We start from the raw sequence: 24767 nt of genomic DNA on the forward strand, positions 1-24767 counted from the left end.
CAGTGTTGCTGTCTTTTCTACTTCTCCGGCCCCGATGCACGTACACCACAGACAAATCTCCTAAATCTCATGTAAGAAATTTCATTCACGCACAGCCATAAGTCATGAAACGTCTTCAGAATATAAAATCAGCCAGTGGATATGGAAACAAAATTGCCTATGTGTGGCTATACAAAGCTGTTAAAGGCATATTGTGGTCATAGGAGGAGTTAGTGGTTATAGGGTCATGCAGGGGCCAAACTAATTCACTTTGGCCTTAAATATTGCCTTGAAATCCTCTACTTGGTTAGAATTATAATATGTACTAAACTAGCAGCATTGTGGGATAAATAATTTCCTCCAGTATATTTAATATCATTGCATTGCTAATTTATTATTAATATTTATGTTTGCAAAGTGGATGAATGAGTTTTGTGCCTTTTATCTAAACAGTATACCTGAACAGAAAGTTATTATTAGGGCAAGTGAGCAGATTAACGAAGCACCATATTAACCTTCAGGTACATCTAATTGTTGGGAAATTTAATGCAGCTCTCAGTGAGGGCAGATCAATATATCGAGCTGGCCTGGCTTACAACGTCTAATCCTGCAAATCTTCTTGAGAACCTGTGCTGCTGCATTGAATATTTCAGCAACCAAATTACTTAGAGAGCGTTGCATAAGCATAATAATTTGTTTAATGCATCTTCTTGTGTCCACATTTATTTCCATTCGTGCCTTTAATTTTTCAGGATCAATCAACCTATTTTCAGTCTAGACTATCGGGCTGCACGAATGTGATACCCATACATGTTTATATGCTGAGTGGCTGTTTTCAGAACTACTTTGATGTGTATAGACTTTTTTAATTGATTATCTGGATCTGAAAAGTAATTATACCCAGCAATAGATCAAATTTGTTAGATATTGATAACAGCTGAATCAGCCACAGAGAAATCTGATACAGCCCAAAGAAGGTGAAATTGGTGTGCAAAAATGATTACAACCATTTTTATTTTTTTTATTTTGTGAATCTTACAACCACAAACTTCAGTGTATTTATTGAGAATTTATGTGATACAACAACACAAAGTAGTGCACAATTATTACGTAGGCGGAAGGTTTTTAACCTTATCCACAAATTAAAATCTGGAAAGTGGGGCATGCATTTGCATTAAGCCTCTGAATCAATACTGCAATTCTTTTGGGGTATGTCTCTACCACCTTTGCACATCTAAAAACTTAATTATTTGTCAATTCTTTGCAAAATAGTATAAGCTCAGTCAAGTTGAATTGGAGATCCTCTATGAACATTAAAACATTTAGGTCTGGACTTTGGCTGGGCCACTCCAGCATATGAACACCTTTGTATCTAAACCCTTCCATTGCAGCTCTGTTTAGTGTAGCTATCTGGCTTAGCTCCATCCATCTTCCCATCAATTTTGATTAGCCTCCCTTTCCCTGCTATGAAAAGGCATCTCCACACCGTGATGCAGCCACCACTATTTTTCACTGTAAAGACCGCATCTTCAGCCTTAGTTTTCTGCTTCACATAGCTTTTTGGAAAATTTCAGGTTTGCTCTTATCTGACCATGTGGATGACCAGAGTCTTCCATATGTTGTTTGCTTATATATCTTGTGGCAAACTCTAAATTTAACTTCTTGTAGCTTTTCTAGAAATGGCTTTTCTTCTTGCCAGCCACATTTGTGAAGGACATGATTATTAATTTTCCTGTTGACAAATTCTCCCACCTGAACTGTGGATCTCTGTAGCTCCTCCACACTTACCGTGGATCACTTGGTTGCTTCTCTGATTAACGCTGTGATTGGGCTGTCAGTTTTAAGTGAATGCCTTGACCCAATGCTTTTTTTTCACTAATGTTCACTAACTGAGGCCTTCACAGATCAGCTGGATTTATACTGACATTAAATTACACACAGGTGGAATTTTTGTGTAATTAGGGGTAGCAGGGCTGAATGCAAATACATGACACACTTTTTTTTAGATTTTTAGTTGTAAAAAATGTAAAGCATGCATCATTTCCTTTCTCTTTCATATGTGCTACTTTGTGTTGGTCCATCCCAAAAATCCTTAGCAAATACATAAATGTTTGTGGGTGTAACATGACAAAATGGGCATAAGTTCAGGGGACATATATCCTTTTGTATTTACTTTATGAAAACCTTAGTGAAGTCTTTACATGCACGTTCTCTACCTCTCACAATGTTAATATCTAATATAAAGATAAACAAAAAACAACCTCTTTCCTTCTTTCACCTGTAACGTGTCTTTTTAGTGCAAATCTGTAAATCCATTTCTCTAAATTACATCATTTTCTCTCTACTCATCCACTTATCCCTTCAAAAACACCATTTGAATCTCTGAGCTTCTAACTCCACTCATTATTTGTAGACAGGAATGCTGCCCTGAAGCCTGTCTGTCCTTTCAATCACAGTGGCTACTGTGCCACTTGTCATCTGCAGTCAGGCCTATTATTGAAAGCCAACCCTCGGGCCAACTCTTTGTCTTTACTGGCTCCATTAAATTAGAGTGACACCTGGCATGGATCCTCAACTGTAATGGGCATTCTTTTTTATCCAATCCCTTTTATAAGCCTAATAGAGCACTGATGAAATATTACTAAACCAAAGCTTCCTCTGTGCACCGATGAACTCTGTGTGGCGCTGAAAGAAATAAGTCATCGGTGCGTGGGAGTTTATTGATACAGCAAATTAAAAAGATGTGTTCACGCAGAAAAAAAGATCATAGTCCTTACATATTGCAGTTACTAGAAAAATTACATAAGCTCTTTAATGACAATAAATTTTGTCAGTGACTCGTACATGCAGCGAAGTGGTGAGTGGTGATATTTCTAACCTTTACAAGGCAAAATGCATAATGTTTGCTTCTATTCCTGCAAACAGAGAGCTGCTTTCAGACTAATCTTTTGTCAGTGGATTATAGTTTAACTTTGACATACATTATACATTTTATGCAGCTTTGTTATGCAAAAGAAGCATGATGAAAAGTTTTTCTTCTCTGAGTAATGGGATTCCAGCTGCTCCACTTCCTGTTTGTTGCTGGAGGTGCAGATCTGCACACTGGAAGACAATCCCTTCCTCTCCGACGTCTTGAGCGCTGACATATTTCACCTCGTGTCGACGAAAGAGAGACATAAGGGACGCTGGCAGAAGATGCTGGCAGAAGAGGATTGAAAGTAGTTAGGTTTATGTGAAAATAACTATAGAAACTACAAAATATGTCTTTGTCAATGAAACGCATTGTTAAATATGCTAAAATTTATTAGTTATTCATATACTCTACTGTACTAAAGCACATTTCCTGATCCTGCATTTTTCCCTGCATTAAACTTCTCCATTGTTCCGTCTTTATTCACAAATGGTACACCAACAGCTGCACCTCCAGTCACCAGTCTGTCAAGCTTCTGAAGTTTGCGGACGACACCACCCTGATCAGACTCATCTCTGATGGTGACGAGTCCGCGTACAGATGGGAGGTGGACAATCTGTTGGACTGGTGCAGCCAGAACAACCTTGACCTCAACGCTCTAAAGACAGTGGAGATGGTTGTGGACTTCAGGCAGAACCCAGCCCCACCTGCCCCCATCACCCTCTGTGACTCCACAATTGACACTGTGGAATCTTTCCGCTTCCTGGGAACCATCATCTCCCAGGATCTCAAGTGGGAGCCAAACATCAGCTCCCTCATCAAGAAAGCCCAGCAGAGGATGTTCTTCCTGCGGCAACTGAAGAAATTCAACCTGCCAAAGACTATGATGGTGCACTTCTACACAGCCATCATTGAGTCCATCCTCACCTCCTCCATCACCATCTGGTACGCTGCTGCTACAGCCAAGGATAAGGGCAGGCTGCAGCGTGTCATTCGGTCTGCTGAGAAGGTGATTGGCTGCAGTCTACTGTCGCTCCAGGAACTGTACACCTCCAGGACCCTGAAGCGGGCAGGGAAGATTCTGGCTGATCCCTCCCACCCCGGTCACAGACTCTTTGAGACTCTCCCCTCTGGCAGGAGGCTGCGGTCCATCCGGACCAAAACCTCACGCCACAAGAACAGTTTTTTCCCGTCTGCCACCAGCCTTGTTAACAAAGCCTGGAAACCACCCTGACACTCTCCCTTTCACCCACACCCCCCCCTTTTTTGCTGACAGGACACCTGTAACCTGTAACTCTATGCGTTACATTAACGCTCAGCTTGGACTCCTGCTTTACTTACACTGCCATACTTGCACAATGATCACCTGCACTGTTGTATTGCTCTTGCATCTTATACTGCTCTATACTTACTCTCACTCACTTAAAACTGTGCACATATATTTATATTATACTGTAGATATGTTTATACTGTTTAATTTGTACTGTATTGCACCGACTACGCCAAAGCAAATTCCTTGTATGTCCAAAAACGTACTTGGCAATAAAGCTTTTCTGATTCTGATTCTGATTCTGATTCTGATTCTGATTCTGCAAAACTGCAAGCCATTCTTTTTAAGCAGATGATGCCTGGAAAATGCTCTGTTCTTGCTCTGCTTGCTTTAGTACTGCCTTAGGTGACAACATAATAATTGATAGTCCAAGATGTTATGTTAGAATGAGATGCATTACTCATTGGGTTAAAATGATGTCTCTCTTCTGACTTTTGTTGCCTTAGGGAGGATGACATCTTCTGTTACATGAATGACAATATCTACATAGCATCATTCATCCTCCTTTGCTGCTCTCAAGTCAACTAAATACAACTCACAAGGAATAAATTCACTTTTTTTTTTACATAAAAAGGCGAACAGTAAATGTGACAATATTGGCAAAAGAAATCAAAGCATTCTATGCCAACTCTTAAGTAAAGTGGTATTTCTGTAATGCTGTTAGTATGCAAATAACTCCTTAAATACCAGGAGATTTTAAATGAAAACCTGGTCTACTAGTAAAGTGAAAATATTTTTTTACTGGGTCTTTCAGCAGGATATTGATGTAATATCAATGTAATATTCAATGAAAACATGTAGAGTGACTCACTGAAAAAATTAACTTGGATTAAAATCTGAATTTTTTTATAAATAAAATATAAATTTATTTTAAGGGTTTTTACACATCTTTACTAAATTTGTATGTGTGTGTAATTGAATGCTTACTTAATGAATTGCCTTTCATCCAATATTCATCAGATAAATTTGACCGAATCAGAGATACAGAGAAAATGTCCCCTTATTGGTAGATATTGGTAGAGACTGACACCTTTATCTAGAAAACATTTTCTGAAAAAACACACAAAGCATATGTTCCACTTTTATAAATATATAAAATATATAAAGCTAGTCCCAGATCTGCGTGGTACCATTACTGCCTGCCAGAATAGACACATAAACTCAGTTAAAAAGACAATGGATCTGTTTGGACTGACTGCTTTATGTGAAAGTCCGATGCTCTCTTTATCTCTCTTTGAACCATAGTTACACATTTTATAGGTCTGACACTGTTAGGGGTTGAATTTATTAAAGCTGTCCAATGGACTTTTCCTGCTCAACACAGACTGCATATAGTGAAGTCTGTACTGAAGAATAAAAACACTCATAATAAACAGGGAAACCTTTACAAATGGATACATTTATTCATATCATTTCCTAGGATTATTTCCAGCAGCTCAGAATAAAGACAAAATATTTTCTATCTCAAAGGGAAGAGGAAATAAGCTTAAATTGAGGCCATTATTGAGGGCAGGTGGGGAATAGTTTAGGGATTGACTAAAGAAAGCTTAGGCATAGAAGATTCTTAGTGTTATGATTTGGGGTTGTTTGGTTTTTGGCTTTGGGTTTTTTCTTTATATGTTTTTCACAGTTAAGGTTTTGAATTGTTCTTCTGTTTATTATTATTATTATTATTATTATTATTATTATTAGATTTTGAATCATGCTTCTGTTTATCATTTTCCAAATCATGCTTTAGTTTTTGTTTTGTTCATGTCTTATCAAGTTAGGTTTTTTGTATCTGGTTATGCTTTAATTTCATAGTGCACTAGTTTGTATTCAAGGGTCTCTGTTTTGCTCCAGCCACGTTTTGTTTTCTCCTGTCAATTAACTTTATTCAGTTCACCTGCTCCAAACTAATCTGGCTCCTTTCTTCACCTGGTTCACGTTCCATATATACACCTCCGTTCTGTTTATTCCTGGCGGGAAACATTTTCAGGTCTTGTTTTTCGGGTCATGCCATGTCTGTCTTGCCAGCCCATTTATAGTTTTGTTCCTGCCTCTTCTGAGAGTGAGCTTTTGTTTTTTAGTCATTAAATCCTTATCACTTACCATCATGCTGCCTGCTAGTCTGCATTTTGGGTTCCTTCGCTGCACACAGCCTAACACTTAGTTGGGTCATAAGCACACTGTTGGCACAAATGATGCAAGACCATTGAATCATCTGTACTTTCAGTTACAGTAGATACATGGCTTTTTATTTTGTATCAATGGAGTAAAATCATTGAATGTTTTGGCCTTAGTTTTTATGATTCAATACTTAAGAATTCAGTTTGGTTATATAATGCCAATTAAAATACAATTCTGCTTAAGACCCACCATAAGACAGGTTCAATTCATATGCAGCTTAACTGAATCCAACTTGGCCCAGATTTCTGTATATCTAGTTTAAATAAATTTTTTCCAGTACCGCTTGGAGTTTAGGGGAAAGGAACGAGATACAGAAAATTAAAAATACACAGGAGCACAGGGTACTTTCTATAGAAAAGAAAAACCAAACGTTTACAAAGTTGATTGCAGCATAACTCTGTCTATAACTCTGTATGAAGGAGACACAACTGAAATCAGAACCACTCAGCCAGGTGTACCTTTATTGAACAGAAAATCAAAGAGTGTACTTAATTGCTGCAGTAATTTTTTCAGTAGCTTTGTCTAGGAACGTAAAACACAGCCAAAGACACACGCTCTGGGCTAGTACATTCTGTGAGAAAGACAGACAAAGGGTTTATACTGTGTTAATGGCACTAATAGCTCTTTTGGCAGTCTATTTGAGTAAAGAGACACAGCTGAAAACATAACCGATGGGTAAGAAGTACTTTGTAACTTTGTAACAGATAATCAATTCAGGAACATAGTTTATGGCAGCAGTAGCTCGGTCAATAGTTTCGTCCAGAAGAGAAACATAGCAAAACACACAAGCAGTGGGTCAAGGGTAGTTTCAATGAGAATGAAAAACAAATAGAATACACACAGTTTATGGCAACAATTCCTCTGACAATGGCTACCTGCAGAAAAGAGACAGTTTAAAACTGAAGCACTGAGCCAGGAACTATTTCTGTCAAAGGCTATGGAGACGAAAAGCGAAAGAAACAAAGATTACAAAAAGTTCATGGCAACAACCTGTAATGGTAGCAGTAGCTCTGACATTAGCTTGATGCAGGAAAGATACAGAGTTTAACACAGGTGCACTAACCCAGGATTACTTTCTGTGGGAAAGAAAAACCCAAAGTGAATGGCAACAATTGCTCTTTCAGTAGCTTGTTCAGCAAGCAGGCACAGCTAAACACGCATGCGTTGGGTGTGGAGTCTTTTTTGTGGAAAAAAACAAACAAATTGAAGACAGTCAATGGCAGCAATATCTTTGACAAAGGAACAAGACAGAGCCAAAAACATGGCCACTGAGTCAGTAGTACCTTCCATGGAAGACAAGGGATAAGAAAACAGAGCACCATGTTAATGGCAGCTGTAGCTCATTAGCTTTGAAAGTTTTTTCTCACAGTTGAGACATTTGCAATTAGCTATTTGACTTAATTGGAAGAAAAGAGTCTCGGCTGACATCAAACCTATTGCTAGACTGACAATTAAACTTGCAATTAACTACTGAACTATGGGCCGATTGCTTGAATGTGGTGATGGTTTAAATGGAGGTACTTTACTCCAAAACCTTCTTTGTTTGAGTGCTGAATTTTTGCTTCAGTCACAATGGATTGTGTGGCAGTAGCTCCAGTGGTTAGCTTTAGGCCACAGTTGCCTAGGTAATGCTGTTTTGAACAGTGTTAATTGCACAGAGAGACACAGAGAGTGTTTTTTTCCCTGTGGTAAGCAGGACATTTAAAAGGGCAGAAGAACAGGAGATAACGCTCTACTTCTTAAATTAGGCCACAAAAGCAGGCTGTCTGAGCGCAGTCGCATTTTAAGGAAGTCTGGGTATTATCACTTGACTACATCTGTTTTTGTTCTCCCTACTATAATTTCTACAGAAATTGGCAGTGTTGGAAAGTGTTAAGTCACATGAAGGTTAAACTGAGGGAAAATAGGGAAAATTCAGTCTTTTACTTGTGTATTTATAAGCAGGAAATGCTGTGCTGGCTCCCAAAGTAGCTGATAAATTTTTATTTGGTTGACAAAAGAAATACCTTTTTGGCAGAATAAAGCATCTATTGATTACCAGCCGTGCAGCTGCAACATGATAAGATCTAGCAGATAATGACTGAATTTGAAACCTATTATTTTTCACAATAACTACTCAACACATTTTTTATGCATATGTATACAAATGCAAACTTAATCTAATCGTTAAAAATCTGTCAATCTGCATTTTCTTTGTGCCAACAGGAAATAATTAAACCGAAAAGGAGAATATCCTGAATGGATGCACATAAAGTGAGAATCCTACGGGTTTGCTCCATCTCCATCCCTGTATTACACCCTACTGCATGTTAAAACACATTATCGCCCCTCAACCACCCCAAAGCTGCACAAGGAGAGATGGAGCGAGAGCATGTGTACAAATGAATCAGTGCTGTTTGTTGTAGTGTTTCAGTCTTGAGCTGTTTCAAGCGGCTTATTTGAGAGAGCCGTGGATCATGTTTAGAAAGCTTGCTCTCATTATATCAGACCCTGGGGAAAGAAGGGGGCCTCTTTCTCCATACTATCAAAGCCACAGAGCTGCTTTAGAGGACATGCTTCAGTATGAATAGAGGCTCTGGAGTACATAGAAAAAGTAGCATGCTCAGCCCTCATCAACCCATGCTGTGGGAAGCTGCCAGCATTCAAGGTTTGATCAGGCCGAACAGTAATGGCTGTAGGTGACAGGTATAACATCTATTGTTGTAGGACTAAATAGCTAATTAGCATAATGCAGGGACAACATATTTAGCTTCCTTTTCATATGAAACTACTATTGTTTTTTTACTTTCCTGCCTGACTGCAGGATTTTAGATCCCATTTCATTTGATAAATCTCTAATATAATTAATTTCAATTGTGTTGTCTGTATTTTCCCCAGCTTTGAATAAATTGCAGATCTGTTTACCAGTGTTTTTTTTTTTCTCTTCAGTAATCAGAATTTACCTGATACCCACAGCACTTACTTTAGGAGGCCTGTGTCTTTCTTTGCCCATTGAAATTATTTAATGGTTTCTCATATATAGTTGCAACCAGATATTCACATCCACTGACATTTCTTCTCCCTGTCTGACATTAAATTAGACTTATCATTTCCTATTTTAGGTCAGTTTGCTTCACCAATGTAATTTCTATTTGCTGCTGGTGGTGTAATGGTGTAGGGGTATATTTTCTTGGCCCACTTTGGGACACATAGGGGTTAGGGTTAGGTACTGTGTACTGACTGAATGCTCTTTAGGAATACTATAAGGCCCAAAGTGTTACAATCTACCTGAGTCTTGTTGCTGACCATGTCCATCCCTTCATGACCACAGTGTACTCATCTGATGGTTCAAATAATCTGAAACTAGTTTATACAACATGAGGTCAACTTAATGGACCAGGTTTGGTATGTGGTGGAACCATAATGAAAAACAAATGATAGTGCTACCATGTGCTATATATAATAGCTATATATAATAGAAGTAGGATGTGGAGCAACTCCGAAAACCTTCCTCTTTAGTCCACGTAGAAAGGAACATTTGAAGTGTTTCTGGTCATCATAACTAATAGAGAATTAAGGCTGTTTAGAAGTCAACAAAATTCCTCTACACATAAACTACTATAACATTTTTGCTTTTTAGAAACACATTAATCCAGATTAGATGCTCCAAGAGGCTAAAGCTAATGACTAATCCAAGAGGGGGCAGGATCAAAACCGACTGCTCCTGTCTTGAAACATCTCCAATCTTAAAACATCCCAGCCGTTTGTGCAAATGCTGTTTTAAGAGTCATTATACTATGATCATCTTCACATTAGATAGTTTTTTTTTTTTTTTACAAAGAATACAATTATTATTTACACAAGAAATGTGTGTTGGTGGCATTGTGTCCCATTGATCTTTTAGTATGAAACGCACTGAAAACGAAATCATAAATGCTTTACATGTTCCATTACCAGTAGGTGTTTCACACAGGAAAACCATTGTTGGTGCACCACCTCTTGCCTACTTTTTCTGTGTAAATAATCACCGGCTTCTGTGGAAATAACCACCCAACGCAAAACTGACGACAATCCTTAATGGTTCAAAAAATAGCTTCACAGAAAAAGGATTGATTTTTTTCAGACTAAAGTTGTTTTAGGACTGTAGAAATCTTAACTTGTGTTGGCCCTCTCAAACTAGCCATTAGCTTTAGCCCATGGGACTAACTAATCTGATATATACTTACAGAAGATACCAAAGCGGCCATCTAGTGCAGATAAATTAATTCAATTCAGTTTTCAATTCAGTTTATGTAGGCCCAATTCACAACACATATTGTGAAAACATTAGTTACAGCTTAGAATTTTTCAACAGAAAATTACTTGAAACATATTGAACCATCCCTTTAAATGCTCAGATTGTGCACTTAAATGGACCCTGTACTTCTAACATTGTTTTGTAGACACAAGCTGAACATGAGGCCTAAGGGTCACAGCTTCCTTAAGGTGGGAAGAAGGTTTAATTAAAAATCCTATACAGAAATATTTTTCTTTGATGAATTCTTTACACCCATAGCTCAGTTTCGCTTCTCTCTCTAGCTATTATTAATTCATTTACATTTTGCTGCAAAGGAAATTATTAGAATGTTGAGCAGCAGATTGCCTGCAGCAAACAAGACAAGGAGTGAAGCCCTTGCAGAATAAAAGCTGGTGACGTTTATGGTTTCTTTCTTCATGCACAGCCTTTAACATCACCATTGTATTGAAGCCTTGTATAGGTTCTTGTTGATCATCAGGAGCAGAGTCCCTTCTGCCACACCTCCTCCAGCCACCCTGTCTACTGAACTGACTGTGACAAATGCCAGAGAATTATTAAATTATAGGGTTGAATAAAACAATGTTCAATGTGAACAAAAGGAGGAAATTTCTCACCAGAGGCCCAGGGCTTTGTTTATGCATCAAAAGGTTTGGTCTCTGCATGGGGTTGTTCTTTTCAGCATTAAATATAAACTGTACTTGGATCGAGGTATATATATATTTTTTTCTTTACTGCGGAACTGCTGAAAACTTGTTGACTTAGAAAGAACCTCTGGCCACTTTATTAGGTACACGTTCATATGTATTTTGTATTTATTACTTTGTAGATTTTATTCTCAAGCCTTTTTTTTATAGCAATTGATAATCTGGATTAAGGCATTGAAGCTGCATTCAGGAATAACCCCATAAAACTGGTCAAAGTGACCTTTTCCCTTGTCCAACACATTGTCAACTTAGCAAAGACTATATAATCATTGGTAGCTAACAGCTCATGCAGAATCTCCTCAATTAGGGTTCTTACATAGTCTTGATTAAAATGCTAAAACCAAATTAAGGACAGAAATTTGACTCGTGTTTTCTAAATACCACATAGAAGAGAAAAATGTGCTACAGGTTCTTTGTTAGGTAGACGTTTTTAAATGTATTTATCCCCATTTAATAATCATGTTCCCTAATCTTTTTCTCATTATTATTGAACTTGAACCTCCTTTCTATTGATGTTTTTATTCCCCAAAAATTGTGGTGGTTCTGAATTTTGATGCATTTAGTGAATTGGAAAACTTTCAGTATGTCACCTGCTGATCAAGGAAAAATTTACTACTTTCAATCCATTTTTAATTGCGTGAGATCAGTTTTTTTCTCTTATCTGTTTTCACTTTGAAACATTAGGTGTCCTTTTTAAACCATTTTTCTTGTCTGAAGTAAAAACAAATCCCTTCAAGTTCTGTGTCTTCTCTTCCACCTTTACAGAGCAAAGCAATAAGAGGTATATATATTTGACATGCAGTTGTATACAACCTTCTAGAGACAAAATACACAATCAGTATATACAACTTTTGTTTATTTGCATCATACACAACCATACACATTCGTCGGTCTTCCAGCACTGTAGCACATAAAACACAGGACTTGTGCACCAGTTTACCCATCCATCACCACCAGCAAACAAGCCTGAGGACATTTATCCCACATCAGAAAGATTATTCAGTAGCATAGTAAATCCCCCCCAAAATTACCTCTGTTAAAAATGAGCAAATAAAGCAAAACAAACTTATTCACAAGCCAACATCAGTGCAACTGTGTAGTAAAATGCTCTGCAAATACTGAAATTATTTGTTCACATTAGGAGGGAGGATTTTTACCAAAGTCCAGCAGATAAGAAGCAGTTTTCTAATGCTTAACCAGTCACTGATCATTTTACTGTAAACAAAAGCTAGGTGCCACAGTAATTAGCAATACATACATATAAGATGTAACAGATCCTGTCTGTTGTGAGAGCTACAGCAAGGATCGGTATAGAAAAATGACTGAACAAACTTTTAACAGGAAGTGGTGAATGGTAAGGATCTATGTTCTACAGTTTGGCTATAAACATATCCTCATTACTCAGGTTCCTCTTTTACAAGCAAAAATAATGTAAAGCAAAACATAAGCTGTTTAGACACCTTGCTTCCCTGGATTAAGGCAAATAATGCAGCTACATAGCGTCACTGAATGATGGCAATAAAGGTTACACTGTTCAAAGTTTGTCAGAAGAAGAAAAGAAACAAAACTAAAAGTAATTTTAATCAGACATGTTGTTGATCATCATCTTATATAGGAATCAAGTCTTATAGACAACAGATGAAAACTACCTGAATGAGGGCTGTAACGTTGCTCAGGCATCAATAAGACATTGTGTTGGTTTTATCATTTCCATTCACCTTTTCCTGTTTCTGTTGTGTAAATGTGAAACAAAGCAGCATTGGAAATGAGGCTATTGTTTTGCAAGGGAGGATGATGGTTTACTGTGGGTGTAAATGCAGATAAATGTGTTACAGAGTTACTGAAAGGAGGTATTGGAGTAATTTTATTTAATGCTTCGAGAACAATATTCAAAGGGCGTCATTTTAAACCACCTAAATGCAAATAACCAATACTTTTTACTCATACTCATGTTTTTGATCTTTATCATGGGTTGGTTTTAAATGTTGTGCAGCGTTTTTCACGTCCATGATGAAGGTCCAGAGACACAGTTCTGTCATGAAATGATCCTCATACAATCTAGAATATAAAGTATTGCTTATATGTATGTGCACTCTGTGCAAGTATAGAAATAATAAACATACTGTAGCATTGTTTAATAATATAAGATAACTTTACAGCCAACATAGGCCACAACTGAGGCATTGTATACATTTTTCAAAATTTACATATGTTCAAATGTACATGCACTTCTAGTGCAAGGTATTTTTTGTTTGTTTGTTCTAGAGCAGGACATCAGGGTAGTTTATCTATTTATTTGGATAACTCATCAACTTAATGTTTTAAATGTTCCTACACCCAGGTTCAGGTTATTTTGCCCCTTCGCCATTCCATATGTTAATGTTTTCCTGGTATGAAGTAGAACCATCAACCACAGGGTGTTTCATACTGACCATGCGTCAATTTCTACCTACCAGGGGAATATTTTTGACCAGCTTCAGCAACCAATGATTCAAAGTAATTCTTATATATCCCACAGTCCCACTAGACACATAACACCTTTTTCTTACTGTCCAACATGAATCATATTAGTAATCCTATTTGCTAAATTACTAAATGAGTATGATATAGATCACTTTTTTGAGATAATTTTTTCTTCAGTTTTTAAAAATTACATATTTGTCCCTGAGAGCATTTACAAACTACAAACTAGCATATTGTTGTTACTTTTGGAGAAATGACTTCTTCCTCACCGAGTGCCTTTTCAGCCCACGTGAGTACAGTACTCGTTTTACTGTGGATAATGATGCTGTCTTATCAGCTTCAGCCAGCATCTTCGCAAAATCTTTTTCTTTTGTGCACATTTTGGATGAAAGCATGTTCATCTCTGGGACATAGGACCTGTCTCCTTCCTTCCTCGACAGAATGATGGCCGGACAATTCTCTTCCTGATTTGAATTGACCTGAACTAACCTATCAGAGGCTTACAAAAACCATGACATAATAATCTGGGTTTTCCCAAATTGTTTAAAGACATGGTAACCTTACCATATGGAAACTTCATACTATCAAGATGGTAATAAAACATTTTCTCTCATAATTGTGTCATTTAACCAGAAATAATTTTAGTCTTTCTTACTGACCTAAATGGGGAGACTTGATTTCATGTCAGACAGTGAGGAAAGATATTGTTTATCTTTATAAAGTGTATGTAAATAGCTAGTTTCTGCTGTAGAGTATGAAAAGAAATACTTTGATGGACAAAGTACAAAATGTACCCTTTTAATATTTCAGAAAATATTTTGCAATAAAATTAAATTATAAATTAGATTTAAGAAATTCTATCATTATTAGTCCTGAAAATATGTAACCACAAAAATAAAACATTTCATTGGTGCACATTGCTTTAGTACAGCCCACAAAGTGCAAGTATGAAGGGATGAAATGACACAACTATGAAATGGTGAAGGGGCAAATCGATCCAGAGCTGGACCATTCACTCAAGTCAAAACAAGTAAAGAAAACATCTCATAGGTCTAACATCAAGCTGCGACAAAAATTAATAACACCTTCCTCTATGTACAAAGTGATAAATGTCTGCTTCAGTAAGTGCACTAAAAATGAGAGGAGTAGTTACACGTGTTGTCAAGCATAGAAGATAAGTTCAGGGATCTGTCCTCCTTGCACCCCTGTGCCGTTGGTGCTGTCTGAGGAGCACTGGAACTGGAATGTCACTTTACCACACTGTACCTCTGTCATCCCTTCCTGTCCGAAGTAGCTCAACTCATTTCCATCCAGAACAACACTGGCAGTGTAGAAGGTATCAGGCTCAATTTGGACTGGATACTCGAACCATACTGGAAAGGTGTTGCTGGATCCGTCTGAGAAGTATTTGCTGAGGTTTTGCCCCAGCAGCACACCTTGACGCTTCAGCTCTATCTTGGCGCTGTACTCTGCGGAGCCACAGCTAGATCCGTACAAACCAAACCCAGCGATAAAAACCCTTTTATCCACGGCAAACTGTATACTGTCACAGCGACCCCGGTAGCGCCACTGATTGCTTCGGTAGGCACAGGATTGGAATCTGTGGCAGCGTTGCGGCGCAAGGCCCTTCCTAGGCTGACTCGCAAACTTCAGCTCAGGCTTGTTAGCTGCCGTGTACCACAAGAAGATGTCATTGGTCTCATTAAGCGTCAACACGCCAGACTGGGCTGCTCCGTTGGCAAAATCATCCAGAGCCATTGTAGGGATACGTAAGAGGTACATGGCCTTGCCCAGGACCTTACGCTTGTTGTCAGTAGAAGATGTGAGCTCCTGTCTCTGGCACTCGGCCTCAGCCCAGTTAAGTGCGGCCTCAAATACCACTATCTCTTTAGCATTGAGTGTCTCTCGTTGTAGGATACTCTCCAGGGTCTGGGAGTCAATGTCACAGAATCCCTCTGAACGTAATGCCAGCTCAGCCTGGGCATCAATCACCTCCCAGCAGCGCTGTGTCAACTCCGGCTCCTCGAACAGGCAGCTCTGGGAGAGCAACACACAGGCATTCTTGGCACTCAGGCTCGTCTCGAGGAAGTTGACGCAGGCACGTGCCAGGTGAGGGACGATGTACTTTTTGGCAGCATAGAGAGTGGCCAGCACAGTGTCTGCAGTCAAATCAATTTCATCACAGTATATATACCTGTTGAAGTAGAAATATGAAATTTTTAACTTTGACACACCAATGAACTATAAATTATTGTAAAAACAGGTGAGACAGGACAATAAAAAAAGGATTGAAAGTAAGTAGGTAATATCGAGTGATGTTGAGGTATTGACAGAGAGTATCCAATTCTACAGTCATTTGAAAACCTGCGTTTTCTAAAATATGACAGACATTTTAAGCAATGCAAATAATAAAATAACTAAAGAAAAGACTGTTGAATTTTTTCTTAAAGATATAATTACCAAAATGCAGTTTCTGTTGAAGAATAAAATAGGTGACCATCACATTGGTTCTCTTTTAAAATTGCTGAAATTCCATATAAATGCATAGCATCAGGTGCACATCATTACTCAGCATTTCGAAGGAGGTTTACCGTGTTTAAACATCGAACATATGGCTTTTTGCGCTCCTGACTGTTAAAGTGAACACCATAGTGATAATAGAGCTGTCTGAGATCTTCAGAAAGAAGATTGTAGCAGCTCTTTACTCTGGTAAAGCGTTTAAAGAGGTCTCAAAAGAATCTGAAAACAGCAGATCCACCATACAGACAATAGTCTCCTAGTGGAGAACATTAAAACTACTGCAAACAAGCCTGGCCATGGGGTTGTTGAAAAAGACAGCATAAGCCTAATGTTTCATGAGACCAGCTAGCCTGATTAGGAAAAAAAAAAAAACTGATACCAAATATAAAACATGGAGGTGGGAGTGTCATGGTTTGGGGATGCTGTGCTGCAGCAGGACCTGACCCGTTCACCATCACAGAATCCACAATTAATTCTACAGTGTATTAGGTGGTTCTTAAAAAATGTGAGGCCTTCTGTAAAAATGTGAAGCTGGTCAGTGATGTGGGGGTAAAAACAGCAACGGTCTGAACCTCCTTACTTTAGCATTGCCAGAAATGCTGCTGGTTCCACATCTGGTATATGGATTTCATCCTTGTTCTCTGCAAGTTCGCCATAAAACATGGCATGAAATACTGAACTGCCCACAGCTAATACATACTGTGGAAAGAAGAGAAAACACAGTGACACAGGAGAATAGGAAACATCATGTTAAATATTTTCTTTTAGTGGAAATGGACACAAAATGCAGAATCTCTGTATTTTTGTAGGTACAGGAATGAAGGTTTGGTATTTGGAAAATGATGCATGCTTCGGTCTTTTTCTCTATGATACTTTTTCCTGTTAGCCATCTAAATTTTGTATTTATAGTTATAGCTATAGTTTAGTGTCTGACCAAACAGACCACACAGTCAAAAAGCTTAATGTGAAACCCTTGAAATATAGATAGATAGATAGATAGATAGATAGATAGATAGATAGATAGATAGATAGATAGATAGATAGATAGATAGATAGATAGATAGATAGATAGATAGATAGATAGATAGATAGATAGATAGATAGATAGATAGATAGATAGATAGATAGATAGATAGATAGATAGATAGATAGATAGATAGATAGATAGATAGATAGATAGATAGATAGATAGATAGATAGATAGATAGATAGATAGATAGATAGATAGATAGATAGATAGATAGATAGATAGATAGATAGATAGATAGATTTGTGCAGAGAAATGAAATCAGGTGCTTAGAGGTGGTTTGTAATTAGAAGGACTGCCTGATGCCTGTGATGGCAGATAAAAGCGTTCGCAATAATTACAGAGAAAGGGTCTTGATCATTTTGTACAGGTCATTTTGTAAAAACACTCAAATAAACAAATTATCTTTTAAATTTTTTGTGAGTACCCTGATGAATCAGGACTTGTCACTAGAATATGACTGAGAAACCTAATATTTTGTTTAGAATAAACAAATTGGTTATACATTTGGTCTTAGTTGTTTGTATATACACTTGGAAAAAAATCCAAATATCTCAGTTTGCACTGAATAAAGCTTAATTCAGGGAAATATTTTATCCGTTTATTTTCTCGGCAGAACTTAGCCAGCTTCCTTCTTCCCTGCGGACACGGAGGCAGATTTCTAGATACTGAACAGAGTGCACTAAAGGTTCAGTTTGCTGGAACTAATGATTTATACGAATTCCTGATGAAATTAGATGCAACACAATCACCCTTTTCATTAATAGCCACGCTTCCATTAAACACTGTAGGGCCACAAATTATGTTCATAAAGTCAGATTTTAGATGTTCGTGTGGAAATGTTTGTCTAAGTATGTGTAGGTGAACATGTGGGTGGCATACATTTCCTTCAAATAAATATCTCCTAATTGCAGCCAGTCAGGGGGAAATGCTTGAAAAGATGTCAGTATTGTTGTAGATGCTGTTAAATGCTGGAATACAATTTTCTAAAACATATTTGTTCACCTTCATCATGAAGACACACATGCTCTTGTATATGGCTTTGAGGGCCAATATAATACAACTTATTAAATTAGTCTCAAGACATGTTTTAATATAATTCACAGAAATATGCAAATACAATGATTCTAGCTGTTTGCTTGACTTGATAAGGAACTAACTGTAAAGATAATGCTTGTGTAATTTCCTGCCAACCAGACACAATAAAGATTGCTGAGCTGAGCATGTTTAAATCCTATTGGTACAGTATAATGTTTCAGCATAAAGGGCCATCAAATCATCCTTCCATAACTGCTCTCTTAATGCACATATAGCACTGCAGCACAGAATCATATGTAATTCATTTGGTCCCATATAATAGACCTAACCGAAGAAAATAAAGCTATGGAAAGCTAATATGGGTTATACAGGCAAATTTAATGAGGTAAAATAACATCAGATTAATATTTAGTAATTGTGCTTAAAGAAAGCAAACATGAAAGTGCATTCACAGGAAGCGTAAGGTCTAAGCAAAAGTAGAGCTTAATTATTTATCTGAACATCTTGAAAAAGCAATGAGTTTAGTAGGCGGTGGAAACAAAGAAGTGGGGATGAGCACCATCAGATTACAACGTAAATAAAAACTAACGACAAACCTAAGCTTTAACACTGAAATACTAGAAAACAATTAATTTGCTGTGACAATGCAGTTTGAATGTTATGGGGAACAGATGAAATTAGCTGAAAATCCTTTAGCCAACCAGAACTTTTACAGGCTTTAATTGTCAAAATTAGCACAGGCATTAAAACTATTAGAATTTCCATTAAATCTGCTGAAGTAGTTAGAATCTAAGTGGTAGTTCAAACCTGTTCTGATCTTCATTATGGTCTAAGGAGAGCCGAGTGGGATTTTCCTGTTTCTGAGACAGGCATTCCTAATTGCACTCTGATTTAGCCATTAATATGAAAGAGGATATATTTTTTGAGGTTTTGATCTAAAATTGTTTATTTATTGTTTGGTAGCGCAACAATTGTGTTTGCAATTGTTAAAATTGTCTTGTGACCTCGTTAGAGTTTAAATGTTTTTATGTGGAAATGTTTTCTGAATGAAAGTCAGGGCCTGTAGTTAGCATTGAAAAAACACAAGGCATTGATTCCAAAGCTTGCTAGCTTTATTTTTTCTGGGAAAAATATTTTGCTTTTAAAAAAACATAATACATGTTGAAACAAATTAAAAATCAGAAGTCATAGAGTTATCAGCAGAATAAGCTGAATGCTATAAAGGTTCAATGACTGAAGTAACTTAAAGAAAGCTAAAGGAGTCACATGTGAATGCATTATAGCATGCGCACAATATGTAAGTGCAGCCGTTTTACCCAGAGCATTTTCACATCTATAGTTTGTTTACTTCGGTCCAAATCAGTTGTTGAGTTTGTTGTGGTTTAGGGGAAGCTCCAAACGAACCAAAATCTGTCACTACAAGCCAGGCAAGAACATTTAGTCTACGCCAGATATGTCCAATGCAGGAGAACCAAATGTAAATACAGGAAGCAGATGAATAAATTAGAATTTCATTATCTGAATGTGTTTCTAGTTACTAATCCAGGCAAAATTATCTGAAAAGTATACCAAATAATTTTTAGTATATGCTTTAAAAAATGTTTTATGCTTTACAAAAAAGATTTGCTGCTGTTGTTTGTTAGTTTGTGTACTTTATTGCCTCCCAGGATGCAACACACGCCTGGGTACGGGTAGGCGTTTGGCTCAATCTTGCAGCGAACACCTGGTAGCTGTGTCGGATGGAGTTTAGATCTAATTCACAGCACAAACGAACCACTATAGAGTTTGTTTGGAACCGTACTAAGACCGTTAGGAAGATATGGTCTCGGTACCGGGCCATAGTGTGGTTGCTGGGTTCACACCTACACAAATGAGCTGCACCAAGAGGGGAAATGAACCAGAGTTGTTTCTAAATGACGAAACACCTCAGGGTGTCACCTAAAGGTGTGACAACACCCTAAGATTTGTAATTGCCAATCTTTCCCATCTTTCCTTTGTTGGATTAAAAGTTAGAGCAGTTTCAGACAAGCATAGTTCGGGTTCAGACAAAGGCTTTTCTGTGAGAGATGACTGCTTTGGAGGAGGACACCCCTTCCTCCTTTTGCTCACTCCCTTTCAGCCTCATTTGCATAAATAATTGAAGGCTGTCTCGAAAAAGACACATGGAGCGAAAGTGAGAACAGAGCACAAAAGATTTCACTTTCACGGAGGCGCAGAATGGAGGAAGATTATTTTCATGTTTCTAAAATATGAGCTTCTATGAAACCCAGCCCGCCTGATTCATTGTTTGTTGATTTCCCTTTTTGTTACCAACATTTTCCCTGCATAAATTCTTACTCTGTGACCCGGCAGCCGCTGGGTCCTTCCAGGCTGACCCACGACAAAATGAACATCTGCCATCAGCTCATTGTTGAACATCACTGAATTTCTGGAGGGTAAGAGAAACAGGAGAACAAAATCAGTACATCTGTATATCTGTTTCGACTGTAAAGTAACATTCATACTCAGCAGTATCCTTCATCTTGCTTCATATTAACTAAAACAGTCTCATACAGCAACTATTAGTTCTCATCTCACTTCTTTTGTATTCTTTCTTCATAAATACAGGGGAACAAGACAATAAACTTAATGGAAAATCCCTACTGTGAAAGAATGGGACCAACAATAAAGCTGTGCTCATACATTATTGAGGATATGTCACAGGGGAGGGTAAAGAGCTCCGTGATGTTCTGGAGAGACAACAAAGCCAGGTCAGAAAAAAGCGAACGTTTTGCTCTGAACAGCTGGGGCCTTTTACAGATAGGCCAAAGTAAATATTTGGCTTTTAGCACAGATCAGCCTCTGCCTGTTGTGCATATCAAACACACTTGCTGCCTGTCTGCTCTCCGCTGTGTCAGAGCAGTGAAGTCTGCATGAGTGGGAGAGGCGGTAAACAGAGGTTTCCCCAACAGAATGAGGACATTGCTGAGAGAACATCCAGAGTAAGTCATGGGCCGGTTACTGCTGTCAAGAGTTGTTAAGGTATTCAACATTTACTGTCTCAAAACCGGCAGCATTTATGGTTTAAAGCCGTTTTAACGAGATGCCAAAGAAAATGGCATCTCGAGGGACTGGAATTTTCTTTGGCTTTGCGGAGTGGTAGAGAGCTGCCCCTCCCCAACTGATTGCTGGGCACTGCTGACCAGATGTGGAAAAGAAGTCTCCTACACTAAAAGCTCACAAAAACAACTAATTTGTCTGTTCAAAAATATTTCCAGTTGTGAAAACATAAACAGTTTGTGCACTAAAGTATCGCCACCAATCACTCTTGTGAAAGTTATGCTGTGTTAAATCTACAGTCTGCAAATCAAAAGCAGCAGACTGAATGTTAGGTAAGCAGATAGTCCACCGGCCTTACCAGCTAATATCAGCATGTTACACCCCCAATGTTACTCAGTATAGAGCAGAATGGGAAAACAGTGACATACAGAACAGGAATGTTTAGTTGAAAACTAATATATTTTGCTGAATTTATTCCAACTTTTTGTTTATGTCTATAAAATAACATGTATGGTATGAATAAAAATGTTCTACCTGTAATAATATATTATTTTACCACTGTTAGAAATATTTGCTAATTTTCTGGTTCATAAAAGCAATTAGATCATGTTATATATTTTGTTTATATTTTTACCCTGATACTGTGATATTTTTACTCAAGACCATCATACCCTGACAGTCACATAAACCTAACCACAATTTATTTTTTTGAATTATTTAAAAGTTAGAATGGCTAAACAATTGGACTACATAAGGTGATTTCCAAACACTTTCAGTCATGAGTATTATTTATGTTGCAGTGCAAAGCTTTCTTGTTTGGCATACTGTACCTTTCTCTTATAGTTGAGTAGAGTCCCTGCCAGTTGCAGTTCTGTATCGTGTTGTTGTTGTTCAGGTTCTGCTGCTGGTACTCCTGCACCATGGTGGGGGTGGATGCCGGCTTCTTGGTGGGAAAAATTTCCGAGGACATCTTCTTCTTCTTCTTGCTCCTCAGGGTAATTATCTCATAACAGACTGGGGGCAGTTTGGAGCTGCCGCTGGCATTCCCTTTCTTGGAGCTTTTGCTTGACTTGCTTTTTACTGAGTCAGGAAGCATTAAGAAGAAAGTCAGACATTTCATGTTCCTTCCCTTGGCATCGACCATGAGTGTGTTCAACTGCTGAGCAGTGGGAGAGCATGCAGAGAAGACATCTAGCAAGAGCAGCCAGGTGTGATGGAGGGCTGAGGGGGGTTAGGACAGGAGAGATTTGAGCAGCGCTGAGCAGTTCAGCAGTAAGTGTCCTGTGTGAGGTTCGTTCCACCAGCTTGTGGAACTACTAGGAGATATCTCTTCTCTGTTTTCTCAATTCCCTGAAGAAGGAGCTTCAAGACAACAACCTGATGGCTTTTCCCTGATGTGAAGTTTGATCTGGTGATGGAGAGGCTCTCAAGGTTCCCATCTTAGCTTGTCCAGAGTGATAAGATCAGCTCTTCAAATCCACTTCTTCTCTCCTCCTTCTATCCTCGCCTTTCTAACTCGCTGGCTCACTGAGGGTTGTCCTGACAGCTCCAGATTTAGTATCGCTGCAGTTGTCCTTAGGCAGCACCTTTTACTCAGGTCCTGTCATTTTGCCCTCTTTCTCCCTCTGTGCTTTTCATCCCCTTTCTGCCTTTCTTCATCTGTGACTGTTTTTCTCTGCCAGGCAGGATCTTTTTATCCCTCTCTTCCTCGGAGCAGACTCATCTGCAGGATGCAGGAGCTGTGGATGCTGCACTGCTCTGCTCAGCCACTCATTCTGCTGACTACAGAGGTTGAATGGGAGAGTGCAGAAGAGATTGAGAGCCCCCGCATCCCCACCCCCCTCTCAGCACAGTTTAGAGCTCTCTCAGGAGCTCAGCCAATGGCAGCAGACAGCATTTATGATTGGCTAATTTAGCCTACAATGCTGCACATGCTTGAATATGTAATTGGCTACGTCTCAATTAAAGTGGCAGTCATGCCTCATAAGAAAAGTAAATTAATCCACAGTTTTGCTCCATGTTTTTCATTTACTTGAAGCCAGAACATGATTTTTCAACTCCCATAAATACAATTTCAACTCCATATTATTATTCAAAGTTGTGTAAACCAATTACTTTTTTGGGTAGAATTTCATGAATTTATTCATTAGAAAAAAATTATTCAAATTGTATTAGTTTATGTAACAGTACTCATTTTATTCAAAGTGTGTTTCTTTGGAAAAACAAAAGAGGTCTTCAAATATGTTATATGGATTTTTTTTTCTCATCACATATGGAGCTAAGAATAGAATGTACTCTCTACACAATGTACTCTAAATGCATATGGATTATTTGTCCTTCTTGTTTAACTTGGCATGTATACAGTAGGTTTAACTTTTCCTTTGAGCCTTTAATTGTTTATTTACACCCCCGCCACGCTATTGAGTATCTGTCTGGCATTTTAGCCACACAAAGATACAAGACTTTAAGTAAACAATGCTCCCTCTCCTAACAGCAGAGGGTGTGTTTTTTATATAGTATTGTGCAAAGGTTTTAGGCAGGTGTGAAATGCTGGAAACAAAGAATGCTTTAAAAAATGATGTTAATTATTCATTTTCATCAATCAACAAAATGCAGTGAATAAATAAAAGAGAAATGTAAATCAAATCAATATTTGTTGTGACCACTCTTTGCCTTCAAAACAGCATCAATTCTTCTAGGTACATTTGCACACAGTTTTTGAAGGAACTCAGCTGGTAGGTTGTTCCAAACATCTTGGAGAACTAACCACAGATCTTCTGTGGATGTAGGCTTTCTCACATCCTTCTGTCTCTTCTTGTAATCCCGAACACACTCCATGATGTTGAGCTCAGGGCTCTGTGGCGGGCATACCATTACTTCCAGTAATTCTTGTTCTTCTTTACGCTGAAGATAGTTCTTAATGACTTTGGCTGTATGTTTGGGTTTTCTAACCTAGCATTTTGTAAATTGATAAAAATAAATAATCCTTTATATTTCTGAAAGCATTCTTTGTTTACAGTGTTTTTTCACAGCTGCCTAAAACTTTTGCACAGCACTGTATGTCATTTAAAATTTTTCCAATCATGTTTTTTTTTTCAAAAACCAAATAGAAAATTTAATTTTTCATGCCATTGTTCCTGCCCGAATTAAGCCTAAACTAAGATATTAAAAGCCAGGTTTGTTAGCCCATTGGATCAATACTTTTTAACTATTTTTAGCCTTTACATCCCTCCCTATTCAGCTGGAAGGCAGTGACATCTTTTCTTTATGTCTTTTTAACTAAACTTTAACTTTTTTGTATTCCTTAACAG

General features: G+C 37.9%; 1 protein-coding gene across 1 annotated transcript; it reads right to left on the reverse strand.

Annotated features, from left to right (window-relative positions):
• Nucleotides 1-12208: 12208 nt before the first annotated feature.
• On the reverse strand, nt 12209-23254 carry btbd3b (BTB (POZ) domain containing 3b). The gene is made up of 4 exons (XM_047352376.1): nt 22287-23254; nt 20755-20845; nt 16933-17051; nt 12209-16026 (listed from the first exon to the last, which is right to left on the reverse strand). Exons 1-4 carry the CDS (start codon nt 22598-22600, stop codon nt 14994-14996), a joined length of 1557 nt encoding a protein of 518 aa, XP_047208332.1. The 5' UTR covers nt 22601-23254; the 3' UTR covers nt 12209-14993.
• Between the last annotated feature and the right edge of the window lie 1513 nt (nt 23255-24767).

This window comes from Girardinichthys multiradiatus, chromosome 22, assembly GCF_021462225.1.
Source record: "Girardinichthys multiradiatus isolate DD_20200921_A chromosome 22, DD_fGirMul_XY1, whole genome shotgun sequence".
Taxonomy (NCBI): domain Eukaryota; kingdom Metazoa; phylum Chordata; class Actinopteri; order Cyprinodontiformes; family Goodeidae; genus Girardinichthys; species Girardinichthys multiradiatus.